Below are 22,151 nucleotides of genomic sequence, written 5' to 3' on the forward strand. Positions count from 1 at the left end.
GCTGATGTGAGTAGCTCTGTTGGGAGGGAGGGAGGCTTTGGCTGTGACAGAGTTCAGGTGTGCCCCAATAAATTGGACGGTCTGCGAGAGTATAAGAATTGATCTGGGGTGGTTTACTAGAAGTCCTAGAGAATGAAGACAGTCTAGCACCATGTGAGTGTGTTGATAACACTCTTGTCTGGACCTTGCTTTGACTAGGCAGTCGTCCAGGTAGGGATATATGGTAACTCCTTGTCTCCTGAGGTGGGCAGTGACTGCCACTAGGATCTTGGAAAATACTCTCAGAGATGTAGAGTCTGAAGGGTAGGACCATGTACTGAAAATGGTTTGGGCCCATGTGTCTGAGGTAATTAGTGATGAAGGAAGAGGGTTGCACCAGGAGGCCAGCTGCATAGTGACAGCCGTAGCCATCATTCTTGTGGCTCTGTCTGCTGCATCGAGAGCCGCTTGCAACGCTATATGCGAAAATTGACTGCCCCCAGAGACAATGGCTTAGAAATGTGCATTTTTTTATTTCGGGCAGATAATCAATAAATGTGTTCATTTTCATGTGATTGTTATAATAGTATTTACTAAGGCAGGGCTGAATAAATTGCTCCCCTCAGCTGGAGTATGGCTGAAGCATACACTCTTTTTCCAAAGGAGTCTACTCTTTTATTTTCTTAGTCAGATGGAGTTAAGTAATTTTGGTGTGGGGGGAATGTATGAAGAGAAATTAGGCTTGTAGGATGTTAGTGAGCTCAAGGGGAGTATCCTGTACTTCCTCCACAGGGATATTTAGATCTTGCGCAACTCTTTTAAATAAGTTTCGGAAGGAGGAAAAGAGGAAACGCCCTCCGAAGTGTTAGCTGACAGAGGTAGAATTGCCTCCCCCGTATCATCTAATGATGTGTGAGCCAAAGATCCCTCGCTGACATAGGGAATATTGGCTCTCATTATCACTCCTCCTAACGTGTCTATGAGGAGATTCAGTAGATCGTGAGAGTCTTATCTATGTTTAATTTTAAATGGTCTCTTTCTGTGCTGTTGTGGAGGTTAGTTCCACATTTGCCACTGTGGGGGGTATGCCACAGGCAGGGGCATCCACAGATAGGAAGCCCAGGGAGTCATTTGCGCTCTGATAAGGTCCAGTTGCAAGTGACTGTGTGTCCCCAGTGACCCTTCTGAATCAGGGACCAGTTGTGATGAAAAGTGCCAAAATCCTCTCCATTGTCGTGAGAGAGAAAAGATGGCGGATCTGAGTCATCAGAAAGCAGTGACTAACTGTCTGTCTTCACTCAAAGTGAAGAGATGAATCAATCTGCAAGACTTTATTCTCCCTGTATGTGATCAGGGGAGTTAGTGATGAGGGGGGCTGCGCTAGCTGAGAGGAGCCTGTTTATCCCAGAGCGAAGAGAGAGAGCTATTGCCCCTAATAGTTGAGAGGAAGGGGCAGTATTGACTGAGTGCTCCATCCCTCCCCTAGGTGCCATCATGAGAGGCTGAGGTACCGGTTGAATTGCCATAATCGTCAGCACTACTGGGGTTTCTAAGGCTGGCAAGGAATGGCCTGTTGCCTCTGTAAGGGCAGCGTTTGAAGCACTTTCTGGCTTATTACACTGTTCGCCCGAAGTACCTGGGAAGTCAAACGTGCTCGGATGGTTCTTATCTGAGTGGTCTGACTTTTTTACCTCAGAATTCGTCTGGTGGGTCGCTGAGGTAACAAGCTTGGTCTTCTCTAGGGAAGTGAAGCGTTGCATCAAACTGCAAGTCTTTATTCTCCCTGTAGGTGACTAGGGGAGTTTGTGATGCGGGGGGCTGCGCTACTGAAAGGAGCCCGTATTACCTCAGCGCTGAGAGGGAGAGCTATAGCCCCTAACAGCTGAAAGGAGGGGGCAGTGTTCACAGAATGCTCTAGCCCTTCTCTGGGTGCCATCTTGAGAAGCTGAGGTACCGGTGTAGCTGTTATTGGAGACAGCATTACCAGATTTGCTGAGGCTGGCACAGGATGGCACTTTGCCTCTGTCGGTACAGCATTTGAAGCACTTTCAGGCTTACTACACTGTTCACCCAAAGTACCTGGGCAGCCAAACATGCTCATGGTTCTTGCCTGAGTGGTCTGACTTTTTTCTCTCAGACTGCCTCTTGGTAGGTTGCTGAGGTAATGATCCTGCCCTTCTTTTAGAGGGCTTAGAGTTATCTTTATTAGGTATTAAGCCATGCCCAGAGCCTGGGTCAGAGGCATGTCTTTTGTCATTATGGAGCTTTTTCAATATAAGCTCCTTCTCTCTGTGAGACCTGAGTCTCATTTTGACACAGTGGGGGCAGTCTCTGCGCAAATGACAGCTCCCCACACATTTGAGGCAGGAGTCATGCCCATAGAGGCAGACACTGCGCCACTGCAGAGCACGCAGCGTTTGAAGACAGGAGAGCTCATACTGGCTTGTACGCTGAAGCGGCGGTTCAAACCCTGTGCAGCCTTTTTTTTTTTTTTTAAACTAGTACTAATTTAATCTAAATAACAAGAAACAGTGAAAGACTTAACCAAAAGCTAGTAACTAAGTTAACAACTAAGTGTGTTGAGGAGAGAAGAGCACTGCCGTGTCCGGTCTGCAGCCGGGGACAGTAGAAAGGAACTGAAGCGAGGTGGGGGGCCGTGCCTGCACACAGCTAGTCAGGGAGTTCGCATACACCGCGCATGCACAGCCCCCGCTGAGGCACTGCTAGCAAAACTCCGTCCAGAGGCGCTGGGACGCTCTGCACTTGACGTGGAGCACCCCCAGGAATGTCTCTCAAAGGAGAACTGTACTGGGAAATCATAGTTAGTTATATCCCAGAGTTCAAACAGACAATGCAGAAATAGTCACTACAGAGTTAATATGTAGTGTTTTGCTTACCTGTGGTTGATGGGCATTGCCCATTATAAGGAATCCAGTTTCCTTTTACTGTGAAGGGACTTTTCCTATTACTAGTTGACCCTGTACCTAACTGCCCATTACCTCCAAGACCAAAAGAATAAATTCTTCCAGATGAAGGAACAAATGCAGAGGTGTGCTGCCTATTGCAAAGATACAAAATTAAAAATAAATTATGCAAGTACTGAAACATGCTAGGTGTAAGTCAAAATAGGACTGTTAGCAGTATATGTAATGTCCTTCAGCACGTTACCAGAAATCACGTGTTGCAAGTCAGCGATATAAAAGGATCGGCCTGGAATATTACAGGACAGAGCAGCAATATGGAGCCTGCCATCCCTTCCAACTAAAAGCCTGACCTGTAGAATGTTTTCGGACTTTTAACATTTAAATTTTCTGCTAGATTAGCTGCAATTCTTTTTCCTTTCAGCCCTAGCTTCATGGTAGAGAAGGGAACAGCCTAGAATAGGCAGCGGTGAATCAATACACATTGTTAACAGAGTGTGGTCCAGTCACGGTCACCATGGATAGACAGAATGGTAATTGAGAACAGTTTCTATTTAAAAAAAAAAAAAACCAAGCATCCCTATCACCAGCATGAACATTTTGCTCCAATACAGGGGTGGGCAATAATGTTTTGCTGGGGGCTGCACCGGAAGGGGCAGGTACTCAAACAGAAGGGGTGGGGGGCCAGGATGCTTCCAGGCATCCCCACCCATAGGCCATGATTGGTTTGGGGGTGAGGTAGCCCCTCCTCCCAGCTTCCCTTAGGTACCCATGCCCCTAGCAGTGGGAGGAGAGTTCCCGTGATCCCCTGCCCCCCAGGCCAATCAGGACCTAGGGGAAGGGGAGCGTGCGTAGCCTCCTCCCGCCCTGCCAGGAGCACGCAGAACTTCTAAGTGCTGCACGCTCTTTGCGGGCTGGAGGAAACTTTGCGCACTCTCCCTGCCCCCAGGCCAATCAGGGCTTGGGGGCAGGGAGTGCATGAAGTCTTCTCTTGGCAGGGTGGCGGAAACTTTGTGCACTTCCCCCCACCCCTAACTGGCCTGGGGTCAGGGGAGAAGCAGGGCCTCTGTGGGCCAGATCGGCCTGCCGACACCCTTTTGCCCACCCCCTGCTCCAATGTGTATCTTTTTTCCATTCTTTGTCAATTTAAATTACCAACTCTTTGGGACAAGAACAATGTCTTCATCTCTACATTTTGGGTGCTACTACAAATTTATCTGAACAATGATATTTATTTATCTGAACAATGATAAATATCTTCCATGGCTTGAACTAGGAGTACACACAGGTATATATTGGACACTCATTTACCTGAAGCCATTATATCTTGTGCTCCTTTTTTTCTTTAAAAAAAAAAAAAATTCTAGCTCTTGTGTTACACTTAGCAAGGCACATGAGCATCTTGATAGCTCAGTATTTGGGGTTGGTTTGTTTGTTTGAATGCTTGTGAAATACTGTTTAATGCCTTAGCTTAATATGCAAGTATCAGAATCAGGGAGGCAAGGATGGACGAAGATTACAAATACATTATTATTGATGTTCTTTTGGACAGCGTATACACCATTAATATTTCAAGCATCTAATTTTGTGCTCATCCCTTACCCTTAGGGTCAGAATTGAGATGTTTCTCTATGCAACTGGATGTGCAGTATACAAAATTTTTTTGCAATTCATCTCTCTATTACAGAATGGACCTTACCTTCCACAAGCGATTTGTGTGACGATGCTTCCCATAAGCTCAAAAACTTTCCTTGGGTTTATCTCATGGCTGGTAGAGTTATGACCCAATTGTCCATAGCCTCCAGCTCCAAATGTAAAAACCCCACCTTCCTAAACAAATATATTTGGATTAAAAATTAGAATACATTTAACAATAAGACACTCATCTATTGTACAGTTTCTCTTTCTTGGTTTATATAATTTTAACAAGATACAAAAATAAAAAATAAGGATCCTCATCTATACAAAGGATAATTCCTTTTATTAAATTTAGTAATATATGACAGGTGCACAACATTGTTAATCATGTTCCTGAAGAAGTTTCCACATCATGACACAATTCTGCCCTTAACAAGATACTAAACCTTGTTTTCCCGCTTCCACAGACAAGCTATAATTGCATATAAAAACTTTTTTAAAGGAACACCCTAAAATTGTATCCATAAATATATTTCATAATAATTTCACATAGAAAGCTGCCCTCCTCAAAGAAGTGATGCAGAGTATGATTGAAAGCATTAGTCACCATTTGAAAGCACATGCTATCAAAAGTTTACAGTTGTAAGGCAAGTTCAATTATTTTTAAAATGTTTCTGAATAATTTAACAGGAATGTTTTAACCAAAAACCTTCACAGAATATTAATTCAAAACGTTTTTTAAAGTTACACAACTTACCTTACAACTGTGAAAATTTCCATATTCAATTGCTTTCAAATTGCAAAGTTGATTCTTTCAATTCTACTCTGCATCAGACTGGATCTCTGCTGAAAACAGTCATTAAAATGGCAGCATCAGCTGAGAAAAACAGCCCCATTCACTGAATTAGAACGAACAGTGCCAGGTACTTTTAAATCCTGGATGGGCTTTTAAAACTAGTCTCACATAAAATCAGTTACTCCACAGAGTAATATAATGAAATCCCTAATTTTGCAATTTACAACATGCAAAAAGACTGCTGAGCTTGAAGGGGCTACAGAAAAAAAAGTGTTACGTTATGTAAATATTAAAACTAAACAGAACTTAATCCATTTAATATTTACAAGCAACACTGCTGATTGATTAAAATAAAATCTCCCAAATCCCCCAATTTGGGACTATCCCTATCAGTGAAAACTTTGACAAGTGAAGAAAAAGTAAAACCATTCAGCTCAGAAATTTGTTAGTATTTAGAAAAGTGCATTATGAAGCTCAACCTACTGCAGTTTACAAAATGTCAGAACTGCAATACTGCTGTCCCAAAATCTTGCAAATTCATCTTTAATAAAGCTGACACAGATCTTAGACTGGTCTACACTTACAAGTTAAGTTGATATCACACCAGCATTCATGTGTGTATAAAACCACTTCCATCACTGCAGGAAGCATTTACGCCAACAACGGGCAACCAGAGATAGGGAGTGGGCTGCACGAGTGGACCTCCTTCACTTCATTGGGCTGCACCAACCCACAACTCACTGAGGTTCCATCTGAGCCCCTCCTCTCCCCCCCCCCCATCTGCCCCCATCCTCTTCTCACACACTGGGCACCAGAGCCCTGCACTTCCTACACCTCCCCCTCAGCACCTTCAAAGCACTTGAATCGCCTGATTTGCACTCTGTCCCCTCTCCTCTCCCTCTTTCCCAGAGCTGGAATGCCGTGAATCAGCTGATTGCAGCTGTTCAAGCTCTGGAAGAGAGGGAAGGAGTGGGGATGGAACATGAATCAGGCAATTTACTGGCAGGTACTTCGAAAGTGCTGGGGGAGAGGGAGGATGGGATACTGGTGTCCCAGTGCACAAGAGGCAAGTGGGAGACATGCATATGGGTTCGCTTGCCACAGACGGGGCAGGCTGCAGATTGCCCACCACTGGTTTACACTATAGTGCTACAGCAGCATAGATGTAGCACCAAAACTGTGCCACCACAGTACATGTACAGGCAGTCCCCGGGTTACGTACAAGATAGGGACTGTAGGTTTGTTCTTAAGTTGAAGTTGTATGTAAGTCGGAACTGGTACATACTGTAGGGGAAACTCTAGCCAAACATTTCTCCAGAGCTCAGTTTTATTCTCCCACACCTCACTTCCCTCAGTCCTTTATTCTCAAGCTGAGGTGTCTGCTGAGAAAAGCCGCTCCGCGTCTCCCTGGTCTGCTGGGGGGGAAGCAGCTAGTGCGGGGTTGCCTCACCCCGTTTGTAAGTAGGGATCGGATGTAAGTCGGATCCATGTAACCCGGGGACTGCCTGTATTACAAACATGGTTTACATAACTTATGAAGAATGTGGATCTTTTATTGCAATATTTAACCTTTTTCTTACTATTGTGATTTCATGGGCCATATTTTATCCATCCAACTTTTAAAAAACACAAATAATACATTTAGAGAGGTTCTAAAAGAGTATTATTCACTGCTATAAAGTATCTAAATTTTACAAAATCAGATGGTACTTTAAGTACTGTACCTTTGTAAGAGCAGCAGTATGATCTTCTCCACAACAGATGTGAATAATTTTCTGAGATCTTAGTGACTTCAGAAGATTAGGAACATACCTGTCTGAAAGTTTTAATAAAAAGTTGGTCATGTTAGGATGTCAGTACATTTAATGTGTGTTTTGAAAAAGTGACATCAAAAGAGCTTTGACTTCAGATTTCCAGGTTCAGAAAAGGGCAATAAAAATTATTTGGGGTTTGGAATGAGTTCCATATGAAGAGAGATTAAAAAGACTTGGACTTTTCAGCTTAGAAAAGAGGAGACTAAGGGGGTCTATAAAATCATGAGTGGTGTGAAGAAACTGAATAAGGAAAAGTTACTTAGTCCCACAATAAAAGAAGTAGGGGGTCACCAAATGAAGTTAATAGGCAGCAGGTTTAAAACAAACAAGAGGAAGATTTTCTTCACTCAGTGCACAATCAACCTGTGGAACTCCTTTGCCAGAGGATGCAAAGTAGGCTAGAATTTTAACAGGGTTCAAAAAAGAGCTAGATAGATTCATGGAGACTAGGTCCATCAAGGGTAGGAATGGTATCCCTAGCCTTTGTTTCTCTGGAGGTGGGTGACAGGGGAGGAATCCGTGAGGATTATCTGTTGTGATTCCTACCCTCTGGGGCATCTGGCATTGGCCACTATTGGCAGACAGGATACCGGCCTTGATGGACCTTTGATCTGACCCAGTATGGCTGTTCTTATGGGTCTTATTTATCTTATATTACTTAAAAGCCAGTTCCACCCAGCACCATCTCCTCAGGAGGGCAGGGGAGGCAGAGACACAGCAGGGGACTTGGCACGAGCCAGGACACAGCTGTACCAGCTCGGGCCCAGTCCCAAACACTGCATCTCTGCTTTTTAAATGTAGTAAGAGCCACCTGGCTCTTGCCACATTTAAAAGGCAGAGCTGCAGAGGGGTTAGCTCTCAGCCACAGGAGCTAACCCTGCTGCGGCTCTACAGTTTCCCCCTTTACTTACGAATCGAGCAGTGAATGGAAATTCCATCGTCTACTTGATAAGAATGTTAAATTGTGTTTAATCAGTTAATTATATTGTATAAAAATAATTCTTCCTGAATTTTGACAAGCAAAGGATTATACTCCTTAAAAATAAAGGCACTGCATCCTGAATATTATTCCACAAACCATGAAATACAATGCAATATATTAGATCTGAATTGGACAATACAGGAAAGATTATCCCAGGCATGTTTTAGATGAAAAAAATATTAAAATTTGTTTCCTTTAAGAGTACAGAGACAAGTTACAATGAATTTTCACATGCCAACAGTTAAAAAAAATGTTTATATGCAGCACAATATATGTTAGAGACAGAGAGAGGGAGAGAGGCCATAATGGAATTCATGTTAGTTTTGCAAACAGAAGGTAATCTCTCTGCAATTATAAACGGAATAAAAAAGCAGCTGCATCTAGTTACACAAGTGAAAATTTGTAAACATTTAATATTGTTAAAATACACTAACTATTGTATATTAAATTTTAAAATAAAATATATATTTAAATGTGTAGAAAGTTATCAGTGCCTGATAAAAATGGGGTAATGTGCATCTAAAGAAAAGCATCTATAAAATCTATGATAATTGAAAACGTGATTTTTCATTTTCCAACAATTACTGTGAAAATTTGACCACTAAACAATTTGGGTCTTTCTAATTCTCTCATTAAAAAGGACTACAGCTATATTAAAAACTCTTTACAATTATTATATATATTTATTTAGTGTGTGTCCATGTGCCTGTCTACGAGTCGTTTGTTCAAGAACTTGTCCTAACTGGTAAGAGCTAGGGACACCAAATTTGATATGCAAGTTCCTTTTCCCCTAACTTAAAGCAAGGTCAGGGTTTGGTTGTGTCAAGACATCTGGAAGCCCCAGGAAAAGGATAGTTTTCCAAAACATGCACAGAGAGGGGCTGCTGTTTAAGGGATGCAATATTCAAATGGCCAAAGAGGGCAGCAAGCACGAAGGGGAGAGTTATCCTGTAGTGTCCACTGGGGGTAATTATACCACCAAGAGAGTGGACAGCAGTCTGGGGCTCTGCCATCTTGCCTGCCAGCACACTGAGTAAGTAGTCTCCCCACCCCAAACCCTTTCCTCCCTTCCTGGCTGTTGGTCGCTGCGCTGGGGCTGAGGGAAAAGAAAACAGGCCCCAGGCCTCCCAACCTACTTTACCTCCCACATCCCCAGGGCACTAGGCAATGCCATGTTCAGAAATAAGTTTCAGTTTTATAATTACCTAAATTTCTTGAGGAAAATGTGATACATTTTCCTCATTTTCCACCTAAAAGTGAATCAACACACATCATTTCCATAACTAACTGCCTTATTAGCCAGTTCCCAACACAATTAGATGAAATCAGAATAAAAAGTTTGAGATGAAATTCGGTAATTCATAAATTCTGCAGCTGTAGATTTTTACACACTAAATTAATCAAAAGACTCCTCAGCCTCATGGCTAAGATCAGGAGTATTATTGGATACTTGCATAACTACAAGCTCTGAAATGTGAGGAAACCTAATAGTCCAAAACTTAGGAAAATCCCATTAAGAGAAAGGGACATCAGTATTTCCTCATCACATAGTTTGCATTCGAATCAACACTAAATAAAATATTTCCTTTGCTTGGTCTGTTTATCATCAACAGAGTCTCCAAAAAGGCCATTGGAGGACAGAAGGCAAACCTATAATGAAAAAGATATTAAATTGATCTATCATTCTAACAGACTCTGAAGGATAAAATCTCTCAGGGTATGTCTACACTTGCACCCTCTTTCGAGAGAGGGATGCAAATGAAGGCATTTGAAACTGCAAATGAAGCCAGGATTTAAATATCCCACACTTCATTTGCATATTCGCATTATGGCACTATTTTGAAATAACAGACGCTGTTAGGACGCGGTTATTTCGAGAGAAAACCCTTCTCTTGAAATAAGCCTTATTCCTCATTCAATGAGGTTTACCAGTTTAAAGGAGCAAACGGAGTGAGACATGTTTGAAGGATCATCAAATGAAAGTGCAATTAATACAGAATAAATTTAATAATTTGACTACTGAAAGCATTTATAGCAAGAACTACCATTCTGAAACTTGCTCTACTATCCGCAAAGCGTGGCACCTATTGGATAGTTTAAAAACACACAAGAAGTGTTTCTTCACACAATGCACAGAACTTGTGGAACTCCTTGCCAGAGGATGTTGGGAAGCTGGGAATGGGCAAAAAAGGATGGATCACTTGATGATTACCGGTTCTGTTCGTTCCCTTGGGGGCACCTAGAATTGACTACTGTCGGAAGACAGGATACGGAGCTAGAAAGACGTCTGAGCTGACCCAGTATGGCCACTACTATGTTATTTTCTCTTTTTTATGTAACTATGACATCCAGTCTCATGAACAGTATCTGACAGTACTGTCTGGATGATCCTATCTCATTTCCAGGGACCTACTCCGTACCTCATTCTGGAATGAGCAAAAAAACCCACACACACCAAACAAACAAACAAACAAACAAAAAGAACCCCACCCCCAACCCACACCATCCCTTACACACCTACTGGTTATACATTTTTAGTCCCACTTGCACAAACACTTGAGCAGTTGATTTGTCCACAAACTTCAATGAGAGTACTCACCTGATGAAAGCTAAGCACATATGCATGCTTACAGTCAGAGTTTTACTTGCTTTTTTTCAATTCATCCTTAGTCTGTCAAGAGGGAAGTTGTTTTGGGTTATGAGTTGCAAACTCAATCCAAAGTTCCCAGGCAATGGTGAATATAAAACCAGACACTGAATTAACAGGATCAGGATATTTATATATGTCTGCTAGCCAATAATGTGACAAGAATTCCAATTTGAAGATTTCAAAACATGGGAAAGCCACAAATACATGGGAAAGCCACAAATAAAGACCTCTGGTGTGAAATATTTTGAAGTAACAGCTACTCACCATTTTCATCATTAAGACCAAGTTGACCAAATTTATTGCGTCCCCATCCAAAAATGGCTCCAGAAAGAGTTAGTACAAAACTATGTGCTCCACCTGCTGCAATTTGTGCAAAAGGGATTCCCACTAAAGATTTAATCAGTTGAGGTGAACTCTGCTTTTTAAATTCATAACCTATACCCAGTTGGCCATATTTATTCTGTCCCCAGGAAAAAACTTCACTTCCTGTTAAAGAGAAAAAGATTTAAATGAAGCAAGATCAGGCTAAACATTATTTTAAAATAGTGTATGCCCCCCACTAACAAAAACAGAAATTTATGAACTTCCAAAAACTGAAATGCTAAAGTATTTTGTACAGGGCATTCACATCATTTCAGTAATTTATATTGATTTATACTGATTTGCTCTTTCAAAACTCAAAATTGATCATAATTTAAAATTGAAGTCAAACCAATTTGAAAATATTTAAATCAATTTTGTATCAGCCTTGCCAGCTAATTATCAGCCTTATCAATTAAGATGGAAATGGAACAGTATGTACTTCCCTTACTTATTATACAAACATCACTGAAATAAATAAATAAATAAATAATGGTGCAATTAATACAAAATAAATTTAATAATTTGACTACTGAAAGCATTTATAGCAAGAACTACCATTCTGAAACTTGCTCTACTATCCGCAATGCGTGGCACCTATTGGATAGTTTAAGAAAAGAATTGTCACATGGAATCTGAAAGCCTTTTTAGTAAATGTTACGTTTCAAAATGTATCCAATTATTCAACAGAGGTCATTAACACCCTTTCATTAGCTGAAGATAGAAATACATATCTATACACAACTGTAAAAACAACAGCCTTGCCCACTACAATAAGGAAATTTTACAAAAATTACTCACCATTGCTAACATTCTCAACTCCACCCATTTCAACAACACTGCAAAGCCCTAGAATGGGTGGGCCATTGACTTTCTAAGCACAGGCATCCATTAGACCTACTCTGAACAGGCTCAGATGACACCATGCAAAATACCAGAGGCTCCCAAAATGTTGCTAACACTCGTGGAATTGAAACAGTAATATTAATTGTGGTACATTTTTGCAAAATTTCCCTAATGTAGGAAAGCTAATTTAGCAGTTATATTGCGCTCTTAAGAATAATAGCTCTTGGTAGATATAAAACATTTTTTGTTGTTGTGCCAGTCAAGAATTGACCCTCAAACAGCGTATATTAAAACCCAAATGTACTTGTCCTAAATTATTAAACTCAATACAGGCTGGACCTCTCTTGTCTGATACCCTCGGGATTTTTCTGGACCAGGGGAGGTCATTTCAGGCCCCATCCCTGATACCCCTCTCCCCACTTCCTGGCTCTCCCCGCAGCCCAACTCAGCCATGCGCCTGCTCCAAAGCCACCACCCTCCTGCAGTATGCCAGGACTTCCTGGTCTTGGAACATCCATGGCCATGTTGGACCAGATAATCCCAGATTTTAGAGGTGTAATCTATCTGTGTGTGTAGATAAATAGATTAGATAGATAGACCTAACAACTGTTATAAAGGTTTGGTTCATATAAACTCACTATGTAGGATGTGAAAAATAATGATGGAGGCAAGTAAAGCATGGAGAAGACTTTTTAAAAAAAATCTTGATATATGAACATCTTCAATAGCATAGAAAGAAGTATGTCTAAGGATACTACCAACCACTTAAGAATTGCCCTTGCATAAGTTTACAGATACATATTAACAGAACATTAGGTGCACGGTGGACCTGCAAGGAGTGGTGTCACTGGAAGTCCTGTAACTCTGAGTACTCCTACAACACTCTTTTTTGAATGCTTCCAGCAAACATACACTGAGTATTTGTATTAAGCAGCTCTGGCTCAGCAACCCTAATTCCAGCAGCCTGCTTGTTATACCACTGCCATACTATGGCCTTCACCAGCCTTGGTGACACTAGGCAAGATAACTCCAATACCTTTCCCCCAGTACCAAATCTTCACAAAATTGTGCTCTGCAATGTCTAACCCTTTAGAGAGAGGGAGAGAGATTAAGGTATCTTTAAAAAGAACAAATTAACAATACCCAGTCATTGTGGGAAGCTGCTAAAGTGAACGTTCATTTTAAATCAAACATAGCACTGTCTTAGTTTAGATTAAAAGTAAAACAAGATTACTGATAAAATGAGATCAAACTCACTTCAAATCTTAGTACAGTGGATAGAATTAGAAATGGTTACAAGTATAGAAAATGTTTTTCATTTTATTTGCAAGATGTAACAAAATTATAGTCTTGGTCCAAGGCCAGATTCTCATCATGCCACATTCTAGAAAGATGGATGAGCAACCCCTCCAGTCAAGATCTCCCAGAAGGCCAAAGTGCTCAGTTACTTTGTCTTCTTAAGTGACAGACAACTTGGAGTTCTTTTTTTACAGACCACTAAATCTCTGAAATGGATTCTAGCTAGTGGGAGAGGTAGATACGCTAGAGGACAGAGATAGGGTCCAGAGTGACTTAGACAAATTGGGAGGATTGGGCCACAAGAAATCTGATGAGGTTCAACAAGGACAAGTGCAGAGTCCTGCACTTGGGATGGAAGAATCCCAAGCATTGTTACAAGCTGGGGACTAACCACTTAAGTAGTAGTTCTGCAGAAAAGGACCTGGGGGTTACAGTGGATGAGAAGCTGGATATGAGTCAACAGTATGCCCTTGTAGCCAAGAAGGCTAATGGCATATTAGGTTGCATTAAGAGGAGCATTGCCAGCAGATCCAGAGATGTCATTATTCCCCTTTATTTGGCTTTGGTGAGGCCACATCTGAAGTAGTGTGTCCAGTTCTGGGCCCCTCCCACTACAAAAAGGCTGTGGACGCATTGGAGAGGGTCCAGCAGAGGGAAACCAAAATGATTAGGGGGCTGGAGCATATGACTTATGAGGAGAGGCTGAGGGAGTTGGGTCTGTTTAGTCTGCAGAAGCGAAGCGAAGAGTAAGGGGGGATTTGATAGCAGCCTTCAACTTCCTGAAGGGAGCTTCCAAAGAGGATGGAAAGAGGCTGTTCTCCGTAGTGACAGATGGTAGAACAAGGAGCAATAGTATCAAGTTGTGGTGGGAGAGGTCCAGGTTGGATATTAGGAAAAACTATTTCACTAGGAGGGTGGTGAAGCACTGGAATGGGTTATCTAGGGAAGTAGTGAAGTCTCCATCCCTAGAGGTGTTTAAGTCTCGGCTTGACAAAGCCCTGGCTGGGTTGATTTAGTTGGGATTGGTCCTGGCTAGAGCAGGGGGCTGGACTTGATGACCTCCTGAGGTCTCTTCCAGCTCTATGGTTCTATGATTCTATTCTTCTTTTAAATATTACCCCCAAAGATAAAGAAAGCAATATGGAGTCTGGTGGTGAAGGAAGTTCTATGCAGGTTTCTTCCCCCATTACTCCCGTTGTTTACTAAAATGCAAATAGATCTGTTTCTTGAAACCTCCTCCCCCTGCTCTGATGCTGCGTAATAATCTCCTCCTCTTGTTGGCTTGATGGTCCTGTTTTATCTTCTCTTATCTCTTGATTTACCTTGAAAATATATTCCAGATTTCAGAACCACAATTCTTTGTCTGGAGTACGACAACTTTAGCCCTGCCTAGCAGGGCTATGATAACATAATTTCATATGTTTGCAATTTTGAATTTTTCCTCCATGCATACACCAAGCACTAATATTAGTGCTCAATATGTTAATAATTCTCTTAATATCTTACATGACACCATCTGATACGACATTAGTGAGTTTTGGTACCCTGTACTGTTCAGGCCAGTCGTCACTTATTACCAGTTATCAGTCAGCTCTTTGCCCTCTTGCACGGAGATGTTGTTCAAGTCACAGCGTGTGGGAATGAGCTTTCTAGTGCAAACAGACAGACATGCATACCTCTGAACTAGAGCACTAAAAATAGTAATGTGGCTGTAGCAAGATAGGCAGCAGCTCATGTTGACCACCCAAGTCGCACCCAGCCAACCCCTTGGTACATTCTTGGGTGGCTGGTGTAAATTGCTGGTTAAGCTGCTTTGCACGCACTGGTTTTAGAGTGCTAGCTTGAGCAGAGCTAGTACACATCTGTCTACTCAAGCTGAAGAACACATTCCCAGCTGCTGCCGTAGACATACAGTAAATCATTTGTAAATTGAGATAAGTCAGTCCACACAGGCATTTGCACCAGTTTTTAAACAAATTTAAAACTAGTTCAATGTTGGTGATTGCACCAAGTCTAGACCAGTATTTCCCATCTTCTCAGACCTTGTGTCTATTTGCCTCATATCACCCCATCCCTACTCTGGCGTATGCAATCCTGCAGCACCTAAAGTAAACTTCAGAAAGAAATCTGCCACTAAAGACAGTGTAATCTAGCCAGCTCAGGCCACTGTTTTATCCTGCCCCATGAAATGCCCAATGAATGTAAAGCAATTAGACAAAATCTCCTGCTGCTGAGGTACATGTACAAAGGTGGAGGAAGTTCATGGCTTGGAATATTCCACAGAAGACAAATGGGCCTGTCTGGGAATTAGACAGGAAAATCAATTTGGAATGCATTTTGGCCTAGACCCAAGCCTAAAGCTATAATCTTTCCCAAGACATCTCTATAGGCTAGATGATACCATTTGGTGCTACTTCCATGTCTCCTGTCTTGAAAGACGAATTATTTGTGACCAGAACTCTACTTCCTAGTACAGTAAACTTCCGATAATCCGGCACCTTTAGGACCGAGGGGGTGCCGGATTATCAGATTTGCCAGACTATCAGAAGGGGGGGGCTATGAAGGGGTCTCATAGCCTCCCCTTCCGATAGTCCGGCTCTGCCTCAGGCGTCCCTGATTCAGCTGAATCGGGGACATCTGCAGCAGAGCAGCTGGAGTGCTGCCGGGTTGGTCAGGTAGCGCCGACCCTTGGCACAGCGAGACCAACCCAGCAGCGCCCCAGCTGCTCTTGAAGATGCCTGGGGCAGAGCAGCTGGGGTGCTGCTGGGTTGGTCCAGTAGCGCCACTCCTCGGCGCTGTGGGACCAACCCGGCAGCACCCCAGCTGCTCTGCCCCAGGTGTCCCCAAGTCAGCTGTTGCTGATACTGATCAGCGGCTGACTCCAGGAAGCCCCGGGCACAGCAGCTCTGCCTCCGGCTTCCTGGAGTCAGCCGCTGGTCAGTTTCAGTAGCGGCTGACTCAGGACGCTTGGGGCAGAGCAGCTGGGGCACTGCCGGGTTGGTCCCACAGCACCGAGGAACGGTGCTACTGGACCACCCCAGCAGCACCCCAGCTGCTCTGTCCCAGGTGTCCAAGTCAGCTGCTGCTGAAACTGATCAGGGGCTGATTCCAGGAAGCCCCGGGCACAGCAGCTCTGCCTCCAGCTTTCTGGAGTCAGCCGCTGGTTAGTTTCAGCAGCGGCGCTGCTGGGTTGGGTCCCGCAGCCCCGAGGGGTAGCGCTATGGGACCAACCCAGCAGCGCCCCAGCTGCTCTGCCCTAGGCATCCCCGATTCAGCCGCTGGTCAGTTTTAGCAGCGGCAGAATCGGGGAACCTGGGGGCAGAGCAGCTCCAATGGTCCATCTGCCCAGTGCACTTCTGGGTTCCTGAGGGTGCCGGACCATCAGATGCTGGACCATCAGAGTTTTACTGTATTAGACTCACCCCTTCTTTTCATATCAAGAGGCCCACCCTAAGCACGATGCAATTTTTTACCAATCAATTTAGCTCCCTAAAGGAAATGCAGTTCAATTTTCACTATTAATCTGATCAGACACGGCAACTATGTGTGTTGTCTGTAACAACCCAACAGTAACTGTTTGGTCTTAATATTTTATCTGTTCTAATACTTTAGTGAACATATTAAGAAATTAGCACAGTCTTGCTCAGCAGTTCTTATGTGTGTACAGTATTCCCCTAACTAGTACTGTGGGGAACTTGCTATGTCTATTTGTTAAACTTAGTGTTCAAAGCATGTAAAAGCAATTGTATTCAACTAAGAAGCTGGTATGACAAGATATTTTTTCCCATGGAAGGAAAAAGCATAAATGTTCTGCTATAAATAATAGCCAGAAGTCAGTACCCTTGCCTTCTGAACGAGCCATTCAGTAGAACAATACATTTAACACCATTATATTTCAGAATAAGTAAGTAGAAATCTAAAGGAATTTCTCATTAGCTCAAGTTCACCACATGCTAACTATATATTTGAAACAGGAATTACAATACGTGAATGGGTATGCGATTAAAACATTAAATCTGACAATGTTTGAAAGAACATATCCTAAAGTATATACAATTTCTGTCAACCTGAATTATTTTCCTTTGTAGGCAGATGTGGGTACAAAGACATGCAAATATGAAAAGTTGTATAAAGAATTTGAACATTCTCTTTACAGCACTGAAGTTCTAAGCCATGATTATGCAAAAGGGAAATCAATATGCATTTTAAAAACTATCACTTATATGATCCCTATTCTGGAAGATAACAGACTTGAAAAAGAAAATAATTGTGCTCCATAATGTCACAAAGAAACAATATAGGCAAAAATTTTGGTCAAATGTGAAACATCTCTGCCGCTCTAAATCTGAATTAATGGTCTGCCCCAGAAAGAGGTATAGATACAGAGCACTGACTTTGCATTTTTAATAATTAGCTTGAGGTGACAAGTGCAGTATTAAAAAGAGCCTAGAGATGCATCCACCAAACAAAGCTGTAACAAGAGAAATTATTTAATAATGAATAGTTAGGCACTATAAAGGAAAAATGTTGATTTTCTGGGAGTTCCACAAATGTCTACTTAAATCTGTTCTTCAGAGATCTTGTGAAAGTTAAAAATGAGGAACCCATATTCTCAGAAGTGAATAAGTGTTGATACATTTGTACAGTTACTTTTCAAAAATATCAGGCTCAAAATTTCAGTGGATTCTGTAACTGTATGAACCAATCAGCTAATGATCTTACACATTACAAACACCACTGACAAAGCTGGCAAGACTGTTCAAGACAGCTGAAAAACCAATGAACATGAATGATCTCCTGAAATCAATAGAACTACTCACATGAACCTATGCAAATCCATACATGTCTGTAGGATCAGGGTCACGGTTAACACTGTAAATTCTCTCATTCATCAAGCTCATGTGACAAACTGGACTTTCACATTTTTATACCCATAGATCATCATTAAAACAAATATGTGTTTTGGAGACTTGTCATACATATAATTTAATTATTTTCTTTTAGCCCTATTTCAATTAGAGAGGAGCATAAAACATTTTAGGGCTTTCAGGACAGAGCTACTTTTTTATAACAAATATAGTGTAAAAATTCAGAATGTTCCTTTTTGATAAAAATGTAACATAGCTAAGGCAACAGGAGGTAGAACTTGGCACAGTACCAAAGACACCTTGAAGCTATATTTTAAAATGTGGTTCCTTCTTTAAAAAAAAAAAAAAAATCAGTTAAAAAAAGTTTTAAATTACCTAATAGGAATTCACATAAATACTGCAGAACAACTTTACTCACCTTTTGAGAGTGCCAGTGAGTGACAGTAACCACAGGCAACTTGCATTATTTGAATATCTGATAAGCTTTTAATATTTCTATGGGATTAAAAATAGAGAAGGAATTAGACCACCAGATCTTACCATTACAAACCAGAACTGAAAGAGAAATAATTCAGAAAAGCAAGTTAATTTATTGGCAATCTCCTGACAGAAATGCAAGGCAAGCTGAACCTATTTTAAATATTACAAAACATCCTTTAATTTATTTTGTAAATTGCAGAATATTAATTTTAAAAAAACCTATGGTTGGGTGGAACCCACAGGAGTTTTATTAATAAATCAGAGATTCCTCTCTAGAATTAGGACTTTGGTTTTTTATGCGGCACTAGATTGTCATACACCTAAAGACCTAACACCGAATTGGAAAAGCAAAAAGATGTGAGGGTTAAATCCTCACTCTAATTGCAAGTCACTGGGAGTTTTAAAACTGCACTCTGTGAAGCGGGAATATCACTGGAGGAATACAAGGATATGTGAGCTGCTTGATCTAAGAATCTTACTCAAAAACCTGCACGTGTATATGAAGAGGCATGAAATCAGTCATAATACAGTAGATTTCCGATAATCCAGAACCTTTGGGACCTAGGTGGTGCCGGATTATCAAATATGCCGGACTATCAGGAGGTACTATATGCTGTTTTTTTACATATCTATATATTATATACACACACAGAGAGTGAGTGTGACACACACACAGAGTATATGCTGTATATAAAGTGTTTTTAAGCCTTTCTATTGTAGCACAAGCACTGTCCAGCATCACTCAGTCTGCCTCTGGCATTGTCTCGATCCCGTCCAGTTTCACTCGGTTCAGCTGCTGCCGCTGCTGCCTTGTGACTCGTTTTTTGCTGAAGCTCACTCACTAGGCTCTTGCCATTTTGATGCCGGACTATCAGGAGTGCCAAACAATTGGATGCCGGACTATTGGAGTTTTACTGTATTTTGTTTTAATAATGCTGTGACTATGATGCTAGTGATTAAGAATGTAAAATTCTATTTAATTAGTTAACCAGTTTAACATTATGCTTTACCAGTTAACAGATTAGATGGCGGCGCGCAGGCTGAAGTGATGCTTACTGGTTAACTATTTGCATCCCAACTGGCGACCAGGTACCAACCCATGCCAAGGCTTCAACTGAACATTGACCAACAAATAGAAACCAGTATGATTCACTTGTGTGTTAGTATTATTATTGTACATATTACATTGATAAGAATGCATCTAGAATTGATTAAATGCTTGTAGGATACTGCATATAGTAATCTCAGTTATAACAACTACACCCCATGTTAAATTTATACTAAGTATTTGCACCATTATCCTCTTTAATTATGAATGTTGGTGTACTTTACAAACTTATGTCACTAAAATTATGTTGCCCGGGGTGAGAAAAATCCCATATAGTCCTGAGTGCAACTATATTGCTGACCTAATCCCCAGTTCAAACAAAGTTAGATTAACAGAAGTTGATGCAACTACTGCCTCTTGGGGAGGTGGAATACCTACTTTAAAACAAGAGAAGCCCTCTCATCTGCACAGATACAATCTTCACTAAGTGCTTTAGTGGCCTAGCTTATATACAATTGCAGCACTATAGGAATGCAGCTGCTTGTCTACACTGCCATGTTACTGCGCTGGAACTCTCTCACTAAGAAAGAAAACACACACACATCCCCAAGCACAACAACTTACAGTGCTGTAAAGGACAAGTGTAAATAAATCCTTAGCGCTACTCTCCTCATGGAGGTGGTTTACCTACAGAGCTGCAAGAAGTTCCAGCACTAGTGCCATGACTGCTACCTCATTCAAGCACTGCTGCAACTGCAGTTTAAACTTACAAGTGTAGACAAAGCCTCAGTCAACTAACACAAAAAGGAGCTTTACTTAAGTTTAAATGCTGGCTTCCTACAGAACGTGTTAGGCCCTAGAACAGTGGTTCCCAACCGCGAGTCTGCAGACCGGTGCCAGGCCGCGAACCACTGGCTGCTGGGCCAACGTGGTTGTTGGAGCTGAAGGTGACCCTGAACTGCCACCTAGCAGCTGGCTTCAGCTCTCACAGTCGTGGCGGATGATTTTGTCCACCAGCAGCGCTGGGGCTGAGGTGATGGCAGGAGGCAGCGAAGCAGGAAGTGCCTCCCGTTCTTCTCCCCCTTCCACCCACGTAAGATGGCAGCCCGGCTGGGGTTCTGCACTCCCTCCCCTGCCTCTATCTATGGGGGTGCGAGACGCACTTGGGGACAGAGGGGGTGTGAAGGAAGAGGGAGCACCCACACCGCCAATGGCCGCTCCCACTGCCCGCGAGGCTGTAACAGCCACACTCCCTAGTGGGTACATCCTCACTCTGGATATTGGGGGTGAGGACATGGTGTGGTCACGGGGTAAGATGGTGTTGGCATAGGCTATGGGGTCAGAGGGCACGCGACATAGGGGTGGTAAAAAGTTAAAGCATTTGCTGGACTGGAATATAAGGAGATATACCAAATAAAACAGTCATTATTAACTTAAGCAGTGTGTGGAGATGAAAAACAAGCATATTCCCCCTCAAGAAAACACACACACTTGGCTTACATAATCAGAAACTATATTATTCCAGCTCACGTGAAATACTTCAGGAATAAAATTAGAATAAAGATCAGATTGCAAACATATCTATTTTCCTTGACCCATAGGCACAGTCTTTATATTGTGGTAATTTTGGTGTAAGGGACCATTTATCTCAAAGGCCAACTTGCATAGGTGGCAAGATAGCACAGGAATACCCAATGGGACTGTCTGTGATTCCATGTTAGGTTCCTGAAATGCCTGCGGAGTTTATTCTTGATACTTGGTTGATGAAATCTAAATACAGAATTAACAAAACAGTGTGGAATTTATGCCCTGCTTCTTAACAACCTGTCCTTAACTCTTGAGCCACTCTAACAGGAGTGAAAGTAACTTAAATTCTTACAGATACTGTTGTACTGCAACTCCCCTACCCTGAGAGGTAATAGCTCAGGGTTGAGGGAAGGAATTCAGAGGAGAGGGTTGGGAGTACAGAGAAGGGGGGAGACCCAGTTGCAGCTGGGTTACCGGTGTAGCTCTTGCTCCTGAACTGCCTGGCGTCCAGCTAGTGTGGCAAGAGAAGGCAACACAGACTGAGATGCATTCTACCAGGAACCTAGCTGGGAGTACACACACCTCCTACAGAACAACCCCAGCCAGCCTCCAAACTACCTGGTTGCCTGCTGTTTTGCATGGTGCTTGGGGAGCCTCAGAAGCTGGCAGGGACTCAGCTGGGAATGTGCTACACCCCACACCTGCATGTGCAGCAAAGTACCCCAGTGCTGGTCAGCTCCTTCTTACTAGAGCAGTGCACTACCTTACTTTAACTTCTGCACTCTAGACAGCATGACAGTGATCATTAAGAATCCAACTGGGCAAATACACTTAGCTTCATCCTCATAATTTCAACATTCCATTGATTTAAATGAAACTGCTCATGGTGGTAATAAAGTTAAAGCACTTTGCTGGATTGGAACATAAGGAGAGATATCAAATA

General features: G+C 42.2%; 1 protein-coding gene across 5 annotated transcripts in view; it reads right to left on the reverse strand.

Annotated features, from left to right (window-relative positions):
• HERC4 (HECT and RLD domain containing E3 ubiquitin protein ligase 4) overlaps positions 1-22,151 on the reverse strand; it is a 111,211-nt gene that overhangs the window by 71,322 nt on the left and 17,738 nt on the right. For all 5 annotated transcript variants that reach the window (XM_089780118.1, XM_075934915.2, XM_089780117.1 and 2 more), the window contains exons 5-9: positions 18,572-18,648; positions 11,045-11,266; positions 7,059-7,150; positions 4,600-4,730; positions 2,877-3,037 (exon numbers count right to left, since the gene is read on the reverse strand). In XM_089780118.1, coding sequence (XP_089636244.1) covers positions 2,877-3,037; positions 4,600-4,730; positions 7,059-7,150; positions 11,045-11,266; positions 18,572-18,648 — 683 coding nt within the window. The remainder of the gene's footprint in view (positions 1-2,876; positions 3,038-4,599; positions 4,731-7,058; positions 7,151-11,044; positions 11,267-18,571; positions 18,649-22,151) is intronic.

This window comes from Pelodiscus sinensis, chromosome 8 (genome assembly GCF_052426305.1).
Source record: "Pelodiscus sinensis isolate ZL-2025 chromosome 8, ASM5242630v1, whole genome shotgun sequence".
NCBI lineage: Eukaryota > Metazoa > Chordata > Testudines > Trionychidae > Pelodiscus > Pelodiscus sinensis.